This window comes from Musa acuminata, chromosome BXJ2-1, assembly GCF_036884655.1.
Source record: "Musa acuminata AAA Group cultivar baxijiao chromosome BXJ2-1, Cavendish_Baxijiao_AAA, whole genome shotgun sequence".
NCBI lineage: Eukaryota > Viridiplantae > Streptophyta > Magnoliopsida > Zingiberales > Musaceae > Musa > Musa acuminata.
This window is the reverse complement of record NC_088338.1, coordinates 4,336,157-4,353,948: the sequence shown is the minus strand read 5'-3', so window position 1 is coordinate 4,353,948 and position 17,792 is coordinate 4,336,157. Positions and strand designations below refer to the sequence as shown.

General features: G+C 39.6%; 3 protein-coding genes across 4 annotated transcripts; all 3 read left to right on the top strand.

Annotated features, from left to right (window-relative positions):
• Positions 1 to 54: 54 nt before the first annotated feature.
• On the top strand, positions 55 to 5,938 carry LOC135598523 (ATP-citrate synthase alpha chain protein 2-like). The gene is made up of 11 exons (XM_065092449.1): positions 55 to 341; positions 743 to 919; positions 1,001 to 1,243; positions 1,448 to 1,499; positions 2,741 to 2,855; positions 2,957 to 3,038; positions 4,429 to 4,524; positions 4,686 to 4,787; positions 4,878 to 4,994; positions 5,070 to 5,186; positions 5,720 to 5,938. Exons 1-11 carry the CDS (start codon positions 243 to 245, stop codon positions 5,789 to 5,791), a joined length of 1,272 nt encoding a protein of 423 aa, XP_064948521.1. The 5' UTR covers positions 55 to 242; the 3' UTR covers positions 5,792 to 5,938.
• A 950-nt stretch (positions 5,939 to 6,888) lies between these two features.
• Positions 6,889 to 11,314, top strand: LOC103984462 (S-adenosylmethionine synthase 2). Its single transcript, XM_009401962.3, has 2 exons — positions 6,889 to 6,947; positions 9,975 to 11,314. Exon 2 carries the CDS (start codon positions 9,980 to 9,982, stop codon positions 11,162 to 11,164), a length of 1,185 nt encoding a protein of 394 aa, XP_009400237.2. The 5' UTR covers positions 6,889 to 6,947; positions 9,975 to 9,979; the 3' UTR covers positions 11,165 to 11,314.
• A 1,281-nt stretch (positions 11,315 to 12,595) lies between these two features.
• LOC103984471 (DNA polymerase epsilon subunit C) lies at positions 12,596 to 16,832 on the top strand. Of its 2 annotated transcripts, none has more exons than XM_009401980.3 (4): positions 12,596 to 13,161; positions 14,157 to 14,361; positions 16,071 to 16,550; positions 16,642 to 16,832. In XM_009401980.3, exons 1-4 carry the CDS (start codon positions 12,669 to 12,671, stop codon positions 16,715 to 16,717), a joined length of 1,254 nt encoding a protein of 417 aa, XP_009400255.2. In that variant the 5' UTR covers positions 12,596 to 12,668; the 3' UTR covers positions 16,718 to 16,832. The 2 variants fall into 2 exon arrangements, with proteins under 2 accessions (XP_009400255.2, XP_009400249.2); XM_009401974.3 differs by having other exon boundaries at positions 12,597 to 13,161; positions 14,154 to 14,361.
• Positions 16,833 to 17,792: the final 960 nt, after the last annotated feature.

Here is a 17,792-nt window from a genome sequence, read left to right as displayed (position 1 = left end):
TCACTACAGCCGCGGGGATATCACATATGCGGTGCTTTTAGATTCGTGAATTCTGCGAACCAACGACAGCGATCCCGCCGCTGGTGGAATCTTGCGCGGTCGTCCTCGTTCTATTGGTCTTCGACCGGCCATAAATTGCAACTGTCCGCAGCTTCGCAGCCACGGCGATCGATCTGCTCTCCGACTCCGAGCTCCGAATCCATCTTCGTCCGTCGACCGACCGAAGCAGTCGTTTTGAAGCGATGGCGAGGAAGAAGATCCGGGAGTACGATTCGAAGCGCCTCCTCAAGCAGCACCTCAAGCGGCTCGCCGCCATCGATCTCCAGCTCTGCTCCGCCCAGGTGAGCTCCTCCTTCCCTACTACTCACGGCTTCCGATGTCGATCTCGTTCTCGAGGTTTTCCATTTTTGGACCTTGTTCTCTCCCCTTCGTTTGTTCGTTCGTTTCTTTCCTTGGGATCCGACATGTTTCTTGGGCTCGCGAATCCTCGGATCCCTTTCTTTCTCGAAACTGAAGCACGAGCTTATCCTTTTTTTTATTTTATTGCGCGCGTCGAAGTCGGAAATAACAGTTTAACGCGACCTTATTTATCATCTACTAGTGGTTTTCTTTCGCCGGTTCGTTGAATTCTAGATCGCTAATTCTTGGGAGTTGTTCGTTTGAGTTCACCAGTATCATCATCATGTGGAAGTCAACTTATTGTGGTGATGAATGCTTTGAGTCTGTTGTTTGGTTGAATAAGGTGACGCAATCGACGGACTTCACGGAGTTGGTGAACCAGGAACCATGGCTCTCGTCCATGAAACTAGTCGTGAAGCCCGACATGCTGTTCGGGAAGCGCGGCAAGAGTGGCTTGGTGTCTCTCAACTTGGATCTGGCCGAGGTTGCAGAGTTTGTCAAGAAACGCTTTGGAGTGGAGGTTTTATCGTCGAAGTTGGATCCTTTTGTTGATTTCCAAATTGTACTGCGCTAAAATGTAAGCAATTCCGGTGGCGTGTAGGTTGAGATGGGAGGATGTAAGGCACCGATCACTACATTTATAGTCGAGCCATTTGTCCCTCATGACCAAGAGTACTACCTCTCTATCGTCTCCGAGAGGCTTGGCTGCTCCATCAGCTTTTCAGAGTGCGGAGGCATTGAAATTGAGGACAACTGGGACAAGGTTAAGACCATATTTCTTCCTACTGAAAAGCCGATGACATCTGAGGCATGTGCTCCACTGATCGCAACTCTTCCTCTCGAGGTACGATTGCCTTTCTGCACTCGGCATCATTTCTAGCTTTCATTTATGGACATTACATATGGGATTCAGCTACCTGATCCTTAAATACATATATTATTGACATACCTCTTGATTGTCTATAAGTTTGTACTGTCTAAGCAGTGTTGATATGGTTCAGCCTTCTTTAGTTTGGCAGCTTGCTAACTCATTGCTATTATGGCTCAGGTTAGAGGAAAAATAGGAGACTTCATAAGAGGTGTGTTTGCTGTGTTCCAAGGTATGTTTGAAGACATACTTGTAGGACAAATCTTATGATGATATTTTTATATTCTCATAATTATATGAGGAACATATGCCACTTCTTTCTGATTTGCTGATTAATTAGCACATACAAACTACTAGCTGTGTCTATAAAATTGTCAATGAATTGAAGGGAACTAACTATGGTATTTTTTAGGCCTAATTATAGATTACTCTCTGTAGTTAAACCACCTTAATATTTTAGTCTCTGTACTTAAAAAAATTACATTAGAATCTCTATAGTTATAAAAGTGAAACATCTAGGTCTATTTACCCTAACGCTGTCGGTTTTATCAATGGAAACATAAAAACAATAGGTGAAAAAATAATTTTAATGTTTCAGTTGGTTGTGACGGACGACGTCGGTGGTGGCAAACAATGACGCCACTGGGGGGTTGTGAATGACTGCTATGGATGAAGAGAGCAACAGTGAGAGATGAGGGTCGCTCTACATCTACGTTGATGCGGATGCAGTTGTCGAGCAGCCCTCTCACCGCTCTACATCTACGTCGGTGTTGACACAGTTGTTGAGCGGCGAAAGGGCTGCCGATGCAGATGTCGACCGGCCCTTTCACCGTTGGGCAACTACATCAACATCGATGCCGATGCAGATGCAGAGCGGTGAAAGGGTCGCTCACTGTGTCTGCGTCGACAAAGTTGTCGAGCGGCGAAAGGGCTGCTCGGCATCTGCATTGGCGTCGATGCAGATGTAGAGCGACCCTTTCGTTGCTCGACAACTACATCGGTGTCGACGCAGATGCAGAGTGACTCTCATCCCTCGTCATCGCTCTCCTTATCCACAGTAGCCACCCGCGGCCCCTAGTGTCGTCACTGTCCGTCATCACCAACTGAAACATTGAAATTATTTTTTTGCCCATTATTTTCGTGTTTCCGTTGGTAAAACCGACGACGTTAGGGTAATTGAACCTAGATGTTTCACCTTCGTAGCTATAAGGATTCCAATATAAATTTTTTAAGTTTAGGGATCATAATGGTAAGGAGGTCTAATTACAATGATTGATATGTAATTAGCCCTATTTTCCAATCACCTCTGTCTATAGAATTGTCATTGAACAGACATGGAGAGAATTCTCTTCAAAAAACATATCTTTCTTACCCGAAACAGATATATAATGTTTTTCTTAATTGGAACACTCATATTTGCTTTTATCTTAATATATTTGGTGGCATGGGATTAATTGAGTGTGCCTATCGCAGACTTGGACTTCAGTTTTATCGAAATGAACCCATTTACCTTCGTAAATGGAGAACCATATCCATTGGATATGCGAGGAGAACTGGATGACACTGCTGCTTTTAAGAATTTCAACAAGTATGTATTGGGTCTTAGGCTTCAAGTTTGCTGATGCCAAGACTATCTCTGACATCTATCTCTTTATCACTTTATGTTCTTCATTTTGTTATGTTTTGCAGGTGGGGTAACATAGAATTCCCACTCCCTTTTGGCAGAGTCTTGAGCTCCGCAGAAAGCTATATCCATGAACTTGATGAAAAGGTAGCAAAGTTTGCATTTTTACCATGTCATGTTTCACATAGTGTAGGTAAACACTAAAAAAACAAGCAGCATTTTTTTTTTTTTTAATTACAGAATCCTTCTACACCTTCTGCTCTGAGTACAAACATTATAGCCTACGAACATGGAAAATGCTGGATATTTATATGAGCTTGAGGGATGTGTTATGAATTAGAAAATAGTTAGATATATGTTGATAAAAGTTAATGACAGCAAATTTAACATGCTTGTTTGTTTGGATTGGCATTATAAGTGACATAAAGTGAATATCTGAACTTGGTTGAATGACAAACTACAAAATAGGATACACCAAAATGCAAGTTCCAGTTTAATCCATAATTAGCAGATAACTCCCCACTTAATTCAGTTTTTATACTATTCAAGTGAATTTGTGCACTAGTGTACCTTAGATTTGCTCATGGCCTCGTACCTTTTATTTTTAGGGTCCAACTTTCTAACTTCCTACATTCATGCTATGACAAGACATGTTCAATATTATCCATTCAAATTCACTGAATACTGTTGATGACCATGGTCACAAAGAAAGTTGCATTATTCCTCTTATATTCTTTGTCTATCATTCTTGCGATCAAGAGGACAATGAAATGTTAATATTAACAGGACTGCGATGTTCCTTATAAATTTTTATGTCCTGTATCCTTCTGACGTAATCAAAAAAATTGTTGAGAGAGGGAGGATATGGCATCAGTTTCTCTATCTCTGCATCCAAGCTTTTCCATGGTTTCTTACCTTTAGGAAAGATTTTAACATGTGAAAATAGCATTGCGGCATATCCATGTAGATTATTGTCTGCAACTTTGTTCGAACCAATGAACTTCTATATTGTTATTATCGCGATCCGTTTGTTACTTGCAGATCAAATTCCTTTGATGATTTATTTTTTTAATCTGCAAAAAGTTATATATCAAGCAGGGTGTTGCTTTTAAACATTCAACTGTCACTGTTTTTTCTAAGTCAAAGTTAGGATCAGGTTTCTATTCTAAGAAGTTTATTGGACATGTTTGTGTACCAGCCCAATGGAAAGGAACATAGCTCAGAGGGTTTCAATTGATCCATGATTTTTGCTGGTACTAGTTTCTTCTGTTTGAAAAATGTATTGTTTCTTGTGTGGTTATAGTGTGGAATACTTTTTACTTTTTTATTTTGTAAAAGAATATGCTGGTGAACACCACAAATATTTTCCAAAATGCAATTCTTCCCAAAATTTCACAAATAACAATTTTTTTTCAAATATCTTTTCTTCCATGTGGTTGATTGGTTTTATTTCCTCCTTTTCTTTGGTTTAATTACTCATGTACCCATGTCCTATACCTAAAGCATTCATTTATCATGCGAACATGTTTCATTTCAGACTAGTGCCTCATTAAAGTTCACCATTTTAAATCCCAAAGGACGCATTTGGACCATGGTGGCAGGTGGTGGTGCTAGTGTCATATATGCTGATACAGTAAGTAATATTTGTTTTGCTTACACTATCGCAACATCCATACCAGATCAGAACATCTACATCTTATCAAAGTGCAAAAGATATGCAATTCCGAAAGGGATGGCATTCACAAAACACTGGCATACAAAATCTGCTGACAAGTCTGATATAATGTACACTAGGTTGGAGACCTGGGTTATGCATTGGAGCTTGGAAACTATGCAGAGTACAGTGGTGCTCCAAACGAGGAGGAGGTCTTGCAGTATGCTAGAGTTGTTCTTGATGTATGAACTTATTAGCTTTCTTTTTCAGACTACTGCTTTAGAAGAGGTAGCATAAATACAGGCAATGAGGTTTCTTTTTGTACTTTCTAGTGTGCAACCGCCGACCCTGATGGCCGCAAGAGAGCGCTTCTCATTGGAGGGGGTATAGCCAACTTTACTGATGTTGCCACAACTTTTAATAGTATCATCCGGGCTCTGAGAGAGAAGGTTGGTTGACTTAATGAATTGCAGCTTCTTTAAACAATTCTCACATGATTTACAAGCTACACTATTTATCCGCAGGAGGCCAAGCTAAAGGCTGCAAGGGTGCACATTTATGTTAGACGAGGTGGTCCAAATTATCAGACTGGTCTTGCAAAAATGAGGTCTCTAGGTGATGAAATTGGGATTCCTCTTGAGGTAACACACTGCAACTATTAATCTGTGCAAACATTCTGATGGCCAAAAACAAGTTTTAAGCTTTTCTCACGAGTCATTTGGATCATACATATATAGTTTTTTCATCAAACAAATTTATTCATGATTAACAACAATCATAAAACATTTCTGATTGATGCCACCTGATTATAAATCCAGCTGGCACCATGGCACACCAGAAACAAACCATACAACTGCGTTGGTTTAGATCTGGTGAAACACCTTGATAAAAGCATACAAATACCCTCAGCCATATATATAGCTATTTTCTTGCGCTAGCCATACATACTTCTCGTTAGTTCTAAATTTTTTTTATCTTTGCCATTCGCATCTAAAAGTTTAAGTCAGGAGATGAAACATGATCTCAATTTATGGGATCTCTTAATAATAAGAGACTTTGCAAATTTGAATGGTTGCAGACAAATGGTACTGTGATACTCTCTCAAGAGTTATAGAAATAATGGTAGTATAGATCTAAATTAAATTATACACTGATCTTTTAAGTTTGCGTGCAGGTTTATGGGCCAGAGGCTACAATGACAGGGATCTGCAAACAAGCTATTGATTGCATCATGTCTGCTGCATGAACATAGTCTTCCTTTAATCTTTCTTCCGTCTCCCTTTTGTTCCCGATCTCATGATGATTTGGTGGTGCATTGAGTGAAAGATTGTACTTCAAAATTTAGAGGTATAAAGGGTTGTTAATGCAATGATACTATTACTGCTTTGCTGAACCTTCCCCTTGTCGTAAGAAAAACATCTCTTTTATTCATGCATAAATCTCATGAAAAAGAATTCGTCATGTGAGATCAGATTAACCTAAGACTACCCGCTGAGAGCTATCAAGTTAAATCCTCCCAACTCAATCTTGGATACATGATTTTTTTGTTGGTATTATTATGTTCTGTATAAAATAATACAAGATACTTTATACGGAAAAATCATATAGGATTGCCCAACTGTTGATTGTTGATAGTGGGATCCTTGTTCAAAACTCTTATTTACCGAATTATATACTCTTACTCATACTATATCTATATAATTATTCTGATGGTGTAACCAATTCACTCACCAATATATTATCTTTTTTTATAGAAAATTTATAGAAGGTTGCTCCAAAATTAGGATGAACAATTTTGAAAGGACACTTTATCTTTAAATACACGAGTAAAATTTTGGTGGAACTAATTCAGAAGTTATTATATATCTTTTCCTTTAGAGACACCTTGGATTGGATTGAATCTTAGGATGCTGACTTAGAACTCTTATTTATTGTATTATATGTTTGTACTAATTTTATACCTAAATAATTAGTCTAGTGATGTACCCAACTCGATCACTTCACTTGGAGAATCCGAATAATAATTCTTCAAATTTATAAAGAAAATGGTGGAACAAACAAATCATTTTGTTCCTTTAAAAAAAGAGAGAAAAATGATAAATAAAGTTTGTTTCTAAACAAATACAACGCTTTTTATCTTTTCCAACAACACCTCCAACAACACCTTCGCCTTGCGATCCTCATCGTCAAACGTGGTGGTAAACGATAGGTGGACTGGCTGTTGTGTGTTCCATGTCAAGTGGGTCGCCCCGTGACCCAAAGGAATCCAATCGGACGGTTGAGATCCGATCACGGACCCCATCGCATCTTTAAATACGTGTCGGGGGCGAAGCAGGCGAGTCCACTGCGTTCAAACCCCGGGCGTCAGCGAGCTCAAACCAGCGTCGGATCCCACCACTCTGGTGAGCAATCTCCCTCTGGCTCCATGTTTTCTTCTGTTTCTGTGCTTATTGGTGTTGATCTCTCGAGGTCTCGGTGGGATTTCGAGGCTTAGATCCGACGGTCTCGATTGTAGTGGTTCTGCGGCCAGATCTGGGAGGATCTGTCCGAGTTCCTGTGGATCATCGATTGCTTTTCAGTTGATTTGTTGGTTCTCGTGGTTTTGAACGAGACGTTTCTTTTCCTTTCCGGAACTACTGGTTTTTTGCTTGCAGACTAAGGTCTGACATTGATTGATGCCGTCTTGGCTTCTATATGCGTGGTTTGGGAGTAGAAAGAACTGGTTGTTCTTTTCTGTGCTTACAACTGGTTTGATATCAAATGAAGAGTGGTGGTTTCTCTCCATCTTGAAGCTGTCAGCCTTAGATCTTTTCGTTTGGATGTGCATGGTAGTCGGTGTATGCTATCTCTGTTTTGCTTGTGGTTATCAGAATGAGACTGGATATTGACCTGATCTGGGTGTGGTTGAACTGGTATATCGATTTGTTAGACCGTAAACATAATAAACATTTTTAGAAAATAAATGCAATTATATATGATGTTAAGAATCTAAAACATGTGGATTATATTATGAACATCATATTAATATTGATCTGATCTGGGTCTGGTTGAACTTGGTATATCGATTTGTTAGACCGTAAACTTAATAAACATTTTTCGAAAATAAATGCAATTATATATGATGTTAAGAATCTAAAATATGTGGATAATATTATAAACATCATATTTATAATATTTATAATACTATAATATAATATAGTGAGATAGGCTGATAGGGACGTAGCTGACATGTTGGAATGAGAGAGTAACGAATTATCAATTATTTTTTAAGATTTTAATGTTCTTAAAAGTTATATATAGTTGATACCAAATAAAGAATAAAGAGTACCTTATTTTTGAAGATTCAAATGGTTTAGTGAATTGAACCTTTTAAAGGTTTGATTCTCCAATTTTTTTTAGCTTACTATTTACAATCCCCATTTTACTATTGACAACCCCTTTGCTATTGATAATCCCTTAAAAATATAATAAAATATTATTTTAGTATTTATGACTATGATATTATTGATTTTACCCCTTTTTTCTTTTCTTCCCTCTTATTTCATCCTCGTCATCTCTCTCAACACCGCTCGATGCCCTTCGACCCAATTCACCATCGTCTAACCCCTTCCTCTGAAGAAGAAGAAGAGGAAGAAGAAGAAGAAGAGGAGGGGGAGAAGAAGAGGAGAAGAGGAGGAAGAAGAAGAGGGTATTTATGTTTATTTGCAAGGGGACAGTTTTGAAATATTAAAAAAATTTAAAATAGGATTGTAAATAGTAATAAGGGGGTTGCAAATAGTAATCTCTTTTTTTTTTTTCAAGATTTTTGTTACCAACCCATTATTTGCTATTTACAATCTCATTTTAATTTTTTTTAATATTTCAAAGATACCCATCTGTAAATGAATGTAAATGTGCTCCCCCCCCTTCCTCCTCCTCTTTTTCCCTTCTATTTGAACGACAAGCGGCAAATGATATCTGATGGTGGAGTGGCATTGGACAACATCGAGTGGCACCGAACAATGGGGTGGGGGAGGAGGAAGGGAGAGGGTGGAGGTGGAGGTAGGGGAGGCGGCGGGGGAGGGGGAGGGGGAGGGGGAGGTGGAGGAGGGCAGGGGAAGAAGGAGCAGGAGTAGGGGGAGGAGGTGGAGGGGGGAGGAGTACGGGGAGGCAAATGGGGGAGGAGGTGGAGGAGGGGAGGGGAGGGTTGTAGGAAAAGAAGTTAAGATTAGCAGTTGAGGAGCTGGAAATGGTAAAATTATATTTTATTATTTTTCAAGGGGTTGCTAATAGCAAAGAAGTTGTCAATTGTAAAAAAAGGTTGCCGATAGATAGTTTCTTTTTGTTCTGACCGATTCAGTCCAGGTTATTAACTCCCATAAAAACTCTTAGGAAGAAATTATTAGATTTTCTTGTATCATATCCTATTGTTCATGTTCAATCCGCTTAAACCTTTCTGTCTAAATTGTTGGTGTATTGGCAAAAATATATAGTTGGATCAAAAAGTTTTAGTATGTCTATTTTCCTGATCTGTTCTATCTGATTGGCATCGGGTCAGCATCATTCCTTCAGATCTTTATAGGTTTTTGTTTTTGGAATCATCTTCTACTAGATCCTTGTGACATACTAGTGAAATATTTAATGTTAGTGAAGAATTTATTGTGTTTTGTGATTTTAAACCATGTATTTTCTTTCCTAACAGCTTAAGCTGGGATTACTGGTCACTCAGTTAAATCTTTATAATGATATTGGAGAAAGTCATGAGTTTGAAACTAGCATATGTCCCTCTTTCCCGATACTTAATCAATAAATATTCGTAGGATATCATATTTCATTCGAGGTTGTGCCATATAGTTTTATTGTCGATACTTGTTCATGAGATGGGATGTTAAAGCATATATTGGATCTTTTTTTTATGGCTTAAACTTTTGAGATTATTGATTACCCAATTAAATCTTTAAGATGTGCATTTAATGTTTTCATTATTAGATGACTCATGTTGTTAGATTCTGTGTTGTCTCTAGCATGCAACTCTTTTACTTGCTTCCTGGATCATACTTCCTCCCCTCTCTCTTTCTCATGATTTTATAAAGCATAATGCACCTTTCCCCCCTCTTTTTGTTGTACTGTGCAACTCTGGCAAACACCTCATCTATCCTCCCACCTGAGAATAGTTTCTCATGATTTTAGACTTTGATTTGAGGTTTCTGCTTCTATCAGTGGCAAAACATTTTCCCAATATTGCTACTTTTGAAGGTTACATCATTTTTTTCTTCAGTTGAGAGTATGTGGATTCTGATGGTCTTTATATATTGTACAATAATTATTTCACCATCTCAACTGTGTTTAAGTAATGCCTCTTTGTTGTATGTGAATTTATGTAGTTGGCTTTGGTATTCATCTCTCACACTAATTTGATACATTCTAATTCTATGTTGATCCAACTTCAGGTTAAATGGAGGACACCTTCCTTTTCACCTCTGAATCTGTCAATGAGGGGCACCCGGACAAGCTGTGTGACCAGATCTCTGATGCAGTTCTTGATGCCTGCCTTGAGCAGGACCCTGACAGCAAGGTTGCCTGTGAGACATGCACCAAGACCAACATGGTCATGGTATTTGGTGAGATCACCACCAAGGGCAACATTGACTATGAGAAAATTGTCCGTGACACCTGCCGTTCCATTGGGTTCACATCTGATGATGTAGGCCTTGATGCTGACCACTGCAAGGTGCTCGTAAATATTGAGCAGCAGTCTCCTGACATTGCCCAGGGTGTTCATGGCCACTTCACCAAGCACCCTGAAGAGATTGGTGCAGGTGACCAGGGGCACATGTTTGGCTATGCAACAGATGAGACACCCGAGCTGATGCCTCTCAGCCATGTCCTCGCTACAAAGCTTGGTGCACGCCTCACTGAGGTCCGAAAAAATGGAACTTGCCCCTGGTTGAGACCTGATGGTAAGACCCAGGTTACAGTTGAGTACCACAATGACCATGGTGCCATGGTTCCCATTCGTGTGCACACCATCCTCATTTCCACCCAGCACGATGAGACTGTCACCAATGATGAGATTGCCGCTGACCTGAAGGAGCATGTCATCAAACCAGTCGTACCTGAGCAGTACCTCGATGAGAAGACCATCTTCCATCTCAATCCATCTGGTCGATTTGTCATCGGTGGACCTCATGGTGATGCTGGGCTTACCGGACGCAAGATCATCATCGACACCTATGGTGGCTGGGGAGCCCATGGTGGTGGTGCCTTCTCTGGCAAGGACCCAACCAAGGTTGACCGCAGCGGTGCCTACATAGCTAGGCAGGCAGCTAAGAGCATTGTGGCAAATGGACTTGCCCGCCGCTGTATCGTCCAAATCTCCTATGCCATCGGTGTTCCTGAGCCACTGTCTGTCTTTGTTGACACCTATGGCACTGGCAAGATTCCCGATAAGGAGATCCTGAAGATTGTGAAGGAGAACTTTGATTTCAGGCCTGGGATGATTACCAATAACCTTGACCTGAAGCGGGGTGGCAACGGCAGGTTCCTCAAGACAGCAGCATATGGTCACTTCGGCAGGGATGACCCAGACTTTACCTGGGAGGTGGTTAAGCCTCTCAAATGGGAGAAGCTGGCTGCTTAGATTACTAGATCTTCTCATCCTTCTATCTACGTGTCACAATAACCAGAATCTTGCTTGATCTGCTTTCTGTTCGCTAGCTTCCCCTTTTGCTTTTATGTTGTCTTAATGATTATTGAATCTTGGTAATGGAAATTTTGAAGGTTAGCCTCAGATTACTACATCTTGCCATCTATTAATCTAGTTGTGACAACAGCCAGAAACTTGCTGCTGCATCTGATCTGCTTTCTCTTCACTTGCCTCGTTAAGTCTAAATTTCTTTGCATTATGCTATTTTGTGTTCCACTGTTTGTTTTACTACTCTCTTAATGATTATTGAATCTTGTTATGGAAAGTTCTGAAGGTTAAGCTTTGGATTACTTTTATTGGAAGCTAATTGCTTCATTACTGCTAACTATTTTTCCACAGCTAGAATCAAGACAATAAGCTGGTACTTGTTACTGAATCTGTGACATACAGCAATCCAAGGTGATCACATATTGCTTGGTGGCCATCAAACTTGTTCCTGAAGATATGACAGAAGACTTCATAAGAATGACCAGTTACGGGAGGGACAAGTAAATTCTCTACAGCTTTTTTCCATTCTCCCCATTTTTTTTTTGCTTCTTGTTCTTTAGTTCACAGGGTAGATGGGTTTCGATCATACTAACACTTGCATCGTTTGTGTCAGATGTAAGAGAATGCGCCTTACTTTTTGCGTCAAAATGTTATTTTGTGACTTTATCTACGGTATATGATGTTAGAAACTGGAATGATAAAAGTAATAGTTATACCCGGTTTTCTAATTAGGGTTAATTTAGGGATTTCCTAATTGAAGTTTGTTTAAACTTAATCATTGGTATTCTAATAGTTATAAATCTATTGGTCAATCTCAAGCAAGACGTTTGACACCATGATCCACTTCCCTTGTTACCACATGGGATGTTGGATAGACTTCTCATCCCGTGAGTCGAGTGTTTCATTTTAATTAAGTGTTTGGAGAGAACTATCTACCATGATAATAACCATTTGTGATGGGTATTGAGGTTTTGCTTGGATCCCTCTTCACTGTTGCCATTAGTCAATTAAACCTAAAAAGAAACCACAAACTTTAGATTAAGCCTTGTACATCTCAATTAACATATTACTTCGAAAGATAGCAATTAGCAGCAGTCATTAGCATTCAATCAGATAGCCTTACTACCACATCATATTCACACAAATACTTTAACCCACTAATTACTATGATTAATAATATCTATAAGTTGATGTAGTTATATTTTGATGTAGTTAAAAAATGAGTTGCTTTACAAAAAGAAAATAAAAAAATAGGGAAATTTGCCCATTAATTAATAAATATTACCTATTATTTTGGAACGGAACGAAGAGTTAGTTATATGAGGCTTCAGAATTAAAATTAAAATAAGAACGATATTAATAACCAACCTATTATCTTTTAGGAGGTCTCAGCGATTCGTTTTGCTTGTGAGAGTAGAGATTGAGAGGCTGATCCATCGGGAGGGGAAGGATGACGAGCACGGGAGCCGGCTCCCTCGCTACAGCCATTCCCCATCTCCTCCGCCGCCGCCGCCCTTCCATCTCTTCGCCTGCGCTCTCTCTCAACCCGCTGCTCTTTGGCAGCCGCGTCACCGCCGCTCCTCCCCTCTCCTCCCAGCGGCGGAGAGGGCATTGGCTCCCGCTCTCCGCTTCGAGGCAGCGGCGGGGGCGGCAGAGTGGAGCAGAGGACGAAGATGACGCGTCGGTGGAGGGGGCTGAGGAAGAGGAGGAGGTGGAGGACGGGGATGAAGCGGCGATGCCGTTTCAAGAGATGAGGCAGTGGCTCCGTAACAAGCCGGCCGGGTTCGGAGAGGGGAGGGCGTACGACACCAGGTTGGAGGATGAGCTGTGGGAGGAGATGGAGCGGAGCAGGAAAGTCCTGCTCGCCAGCGCCAATAAACTCAAGAACGAGCCCGCGAAGAGCGATGGCACAGCCAAGGCGAAGCAAGAACCGTTACTGAAGGGTACGACTGCGATTTCCTGTGCTTCTTGCTTCAGCTTGGCGGTTGGTGATGTTTCTTGGAATCTCCATGTAGTTTCACTCAATCGAACAATTTAGTAAAACAATTAACAAAGGACAACACTTGGTCTAAATCCAAAACTCTCGATTTCATGCTTATTCCCCTCCAATCCAAGCAAAGCAAGCAAATAACCCTAATTTTAGTTGCGTCATCCTTTCTAACATCTCAACCCTTACCCTTTGCTTTAGATATATCTCGATACTTGTCTTCAAGTCCAAGTTACCTGTTATCTCAATTTAAATTTCTTTTGTTCGATGTACTTCGTCTAAATCCAGAACCCTCGATTTGACGCTTATTCCCCTCCAATCCAAGAAAATTTAGTAAAAAAGCCCCCCTAATTTTAGTTGCATCATCCTTTGGTGGCATTTCAACTCTTTGCTTCATATGTATCTTGATACTTGTTTGCAAGTCCGAGTTGTCTGTTATCTCAATTTAAATTGCTTTTGTTCAATGTACTTTAAAGTTTAACATCAAAAGGATTTCCAATTCATGTAGTGAACAAGGCATCAGTGTTAATTTGCTTATCTTCACACATCCTCTCCATATGCACTTCTTTACTGGATTGTGTGCTTTGGTGTAATTGGCAAAGAGATATAATAATACTCCTCTTAGAGCATCAGAGGGCGCTTTGCTTTTGCCCAAGTTGAATATGACTTGACCAATTCACACATCCTCCTACAGTCCTACTTACCTTTCATGTGATGTTTCTACATTAGTTACCTGGTTTCTTGGTCATATACACACAACTTTCTTATGCTAAATTCTACTTAGTTACTTCCTGAAAAATTTATCATCATGGTGTTCCTTCTTAAACTTATATGTAAGAGAAACTTAATAGAGAATAGGAACTACAAGAGGGTTCCAATCTCTCTATGTTCATCACCTTTTGTTTGCCTTTGAAGCTCATATTGATATATTGCAATGGGGATTTGCAGCAGCAGATGAAGTTCCATGTGGTTTTCGTGTGCGTGTCCGGAACCTTCCCAGGAAGAAGAACATACATAGAGATTTGCAGCGGGCTTTCCAAGGGTTTCCTGATCTTGTTAGTATAAGTCCTGCAGTTATTGGGAACCAAAAAACTCGTGAGCCGATCTGCAAGGGTTTTGCATTCGTGGACTTTGCATCTGAGGAGGCTGCTAGTAGGTATGCTTTTGTCTTTATAATTTTACTGTGTCAAATACAAGATCCAAGAAGCCCTTTAAATAAATAAGAGATAATTTTGTATTTTCCTTTTACTATTGGGATGATCCAAATAGTTCCTTCTTGCATTCTGATGATTATTCTGGCTTAGTCCTAAAATATCAGTATTTCATGTTTAGTCCCTCTTGACCTTTGCTTTTCCTTTTCTTTATTCTGACTCCTCTAAGCTTTGCTAATTTATGCTGACGTGAATTTTAGTTCAATTCTTTATGTAGCATAATATATTATTTTGTTCTTTAAAAGGTTCACATTCTTCGATTGCGACTTCCTTGCCCGAATATTTTTAAGCATTATCATCTTATTTGCTACTTCCTCCTGTCTTGAATAATTAAATAATATCTCTTATTTGCTGTGTCTCACAGCCTGAGATGTCATTCTTGATATTAAAAAAAAAAAAAAGAAGATCGTGGAGTGGACGCAGCACCCTGTGTAAGAGATGAATCTAATTGTGTATGATGTTAAATGGTAAAAGTTAAGCTTCCATTCATTTCCAAATGCCAGAAGTTTGTACTGAATCTTAGGCATCACTAATAGAATATATAATTCAGCTGAAAAATTTTGATGGCAGTCCATTGAATATGACCATGATGTTCTGCCATACAAAGGTAAGGTAGCAACCATCTCTACAGCTAGTCACTCATGAGATTTTGCCATGCTAATGATCCTTGTATGTAGAGAAGCTAGAAACTCACAATCAAACATCTTTTGTATGATTAGCATCAGGTGAGAGGCACTAAGATGATCCTTAGTGTATTTTTTGAAGTACAAGAAGAATGTGATTAAAAAAATTGGTAATAGTGGCATTGAGGTTCATTAAGCAGGTCAATGTGTCTCCTATGTATTTATAAATAGGACTATCTTGGCCGAGTTAGAGAAAATTGCATTCCTGGGTGTCACCCCAGCATGAATTAGATGAAGGCAAGGCATGAATTAGGCTCGATCTGTCAATGTTGATAATCAAGAGGACATTCAAATGCAATCAATAGTTCACTATTATGTAAGCAGTTTTGTGGAAACAAGCTAACCAATAGATTTGAAGTTCTAGAGGTGGATTTTGTTATTCATTTTGAATATATCAATTGAATTATTATAATTTAGAATTATTTTATCAGTTCAGTTATATTCCACTTTGAATATCAGGAATAGAATATGTTCTGATGGTTACCAAGTCGCTCAATCCATGACAATTTTATATAATTTTAATATGTGTTGCAACATTTTTTAAGTGGAGGTTGTTTCTTTTTTTCATTCATTCATGAGCAATTCTCAAGGTTAAATTTGTTTTTCCTGATAATCATTATGATGTTTAAAGGTGAGAATTCTTTTTTAAAAGATGGAACATACTTTAGATTATAGCAGCCATCCATAATCTTCTACTAGTTACCTAAGGTATGAATTGTATCTACTCTTAAACTCAAAGCTCAAAGTTACCATGTGTTAATCTTTGACTTGCTTGGTTCTAATGATTCCCATCACATTATGATCTTCTCATATGCATTCCATCAAAACAATGCTTTGGACGGACAGAGGTTCCATTTGCTCTATTTCTGCTTGATATTGTATTAAGGTTGATAACTTTGGGTGCATGCTTTCAAAGGAGAAGTGTCTTTTAATGACAATAGAGTAAGCATATCCATCCTTCTTTGTCTCAGGTTTGTACAAGTATATTCCAGGAGAAGTGTGTGTTTTGGTAAAGTGGAGAAACAGATTGCCTGTGATGTCATAAGCCCGCATGGTACTTCCAACTCCTCGGAGCAATGCGATGATGATGCTCTGGGGTTTACTCAACCAAATTCCAGAGAGGCAGGAGATATGATAACATCCGACGTCCAAGAGAGGGCATTTGATGATGTAGCTGTTGGTACAAAAGTAATAGAAGAGTCTGAAGCAGCAACGTCACCCAAGAGAAAAAAGGAGAGTCTGTTGACACATTTCGAAGAGAGAGAACATCTTAACATCCCGGTTACAGATAATGTGGATAATGAAAGCAAGACAATGATAAAAACTTCAGGCCTGAATAATTCTGTGCCTCCAATGCAGAAACAGCAGAAAAAGACATCTTCAAAAAAGAAGGCAGTCAAAACATACTTAGTGAAGGCTTCAAAACCGAGCTTACCTGGTTCAGTGGCCAGGTACATCTCTATAATTGCTAACCAAATTCCTTTTGTTTATAGGAATCACAATGTCCATTCTACATATTGAATATGTTTATAAATGTTTCAGGTTAAAAATCAAGGAGAAGACGATACTAACCGGTGTGTTCTCCAAGTACAGCAGAAAGGTTGCTTCAGGGAGTTAATTCAGCAGCATTACTGTAAATCATTCTGGTATCTGTTCTATTATCGATGACCATGATAGATATCAGTGCCTGCGACCACATGAATTATATAACATGGTTCATCTTGGTTGCATGAGTTCTTCATGTTCTCATGTGTTGTAGATCCATCATTTTGGCAAGTTTGTCAAATTGTCACTCATAAATTCTGTCAAGAATCCCACAGACTGTTGTGCCTTGGACTGCGCTGGTGAAAGGCGAATTGACTGTAGGCGTCCCTGGTTTCGAAAGTTAGAAGGCAGCATAAGCTTTTGTGTGTCGATATGCTTCCTTCAACCTACTTAGGAAGAGTTCTGCATCATCGGGATGACAGCCTTCACCAAAAATGCTAGGTGATCGATCATTGTATTTTCGGTTGTATCGGGTTTAAATTTCATATTCTTGCGAACAATGCATCTCAAAGAACAGTTCGGTTTAATCAGCTGTGGATCATTGATCTTTTGATCCCTCTTTTTAACCATTAATGGCAGGAAGAATATGGGTTTGGCTTGGCGTGCAGTCGACATGTTTGAATCCAGTGGACGCGATGAGCATAACAAGCCAGACAGCTTTAAACTTTGCCTGGTCATTCCACGGCTGATGGCCTCTCTCTCTGCCTTTCGTCGCAGTCGCCGCTCGCTCTCTCTCTCTCTCGCTATCTCCGGTGCTGTTGATCTTCCCTTTCTTCTTTCATTGTTTCCGCCCTCTCTGTCAACGATGTTGACTCCTCTTTCTCAAGGATAATTTCTCTCAAGTCTCATCGTCTTTGGCGGTCAACTCATTGTTGTCATTGTCGCTTGTCAATAGTATCGAGACCCTTTCCATGGAGCGCAGCACCAACCCTTGATGTCTTGTCTCCGTGGAGCAACCCCGCACCGAGAACCTCATCACCGAGGATGAGGTCTTTGGTGGATTCTCGCATCCTTGGCCTGTACTTTCATCGTAACCATCCCCTAACGTAGTCCTGCGATGGCTAGCTCATCTTTTGGTGACACAACTCATTATAGATTATTCTTTATAGTTAAATTTCTTTAATATTCTGTTCCTTATATTTAAAAAA

Coding starts and splice junctions, on each gene's coding strand:
- LOC103984462 (XM_009401962.3), top strand. CDS start 9,980: ATGGAGGACACCTTCCTTTTCACCTCTGAATCTGTCAATGAGGGGCAC.
- LOC103984471 (XM_009401974.3), top strand. CDS start 12,669: ATGACGAGCACGGGAGCCGGCTCCCTCGCTACAGCCATTCCCCATCTC. Junction 13,162..14,153: donor GCAAGAACCGTTACTGAAGG/GTACGACTGCGA, acceptor GGGGATTTGCAG/CAGCAGATGAAGTTCCATGT. Junction 14,362..16,070: donor TCTGAGGAGGCTGCTAGTAG/GTATGCTTTTGT, acceptor TCTTTGTCTCAG/GTTTGTACAAGTATATTCCA.
- LOC135598523 (XM_065092449.1), top strand. CDS start 243: ATGGCGAGGAAGAAGATCCGGGAGTACGATTCGAAGCGCCTCCTCAAG. Junction 1,244..1,447: donor TCGCAACTCTTCCTCTCGAG/GTACGATTGCCT, acceptor ATTATGGCTCAG/GTTAGAGGAAAAATAGGAGA. Junction 4,995..5,069: donor TCCGGGCTCTGAGAGAGAAG/GTTGGTTGACTT, acceptor ATTTATCCGCAG/GAGGCCAAGCTAAAGGCTGC.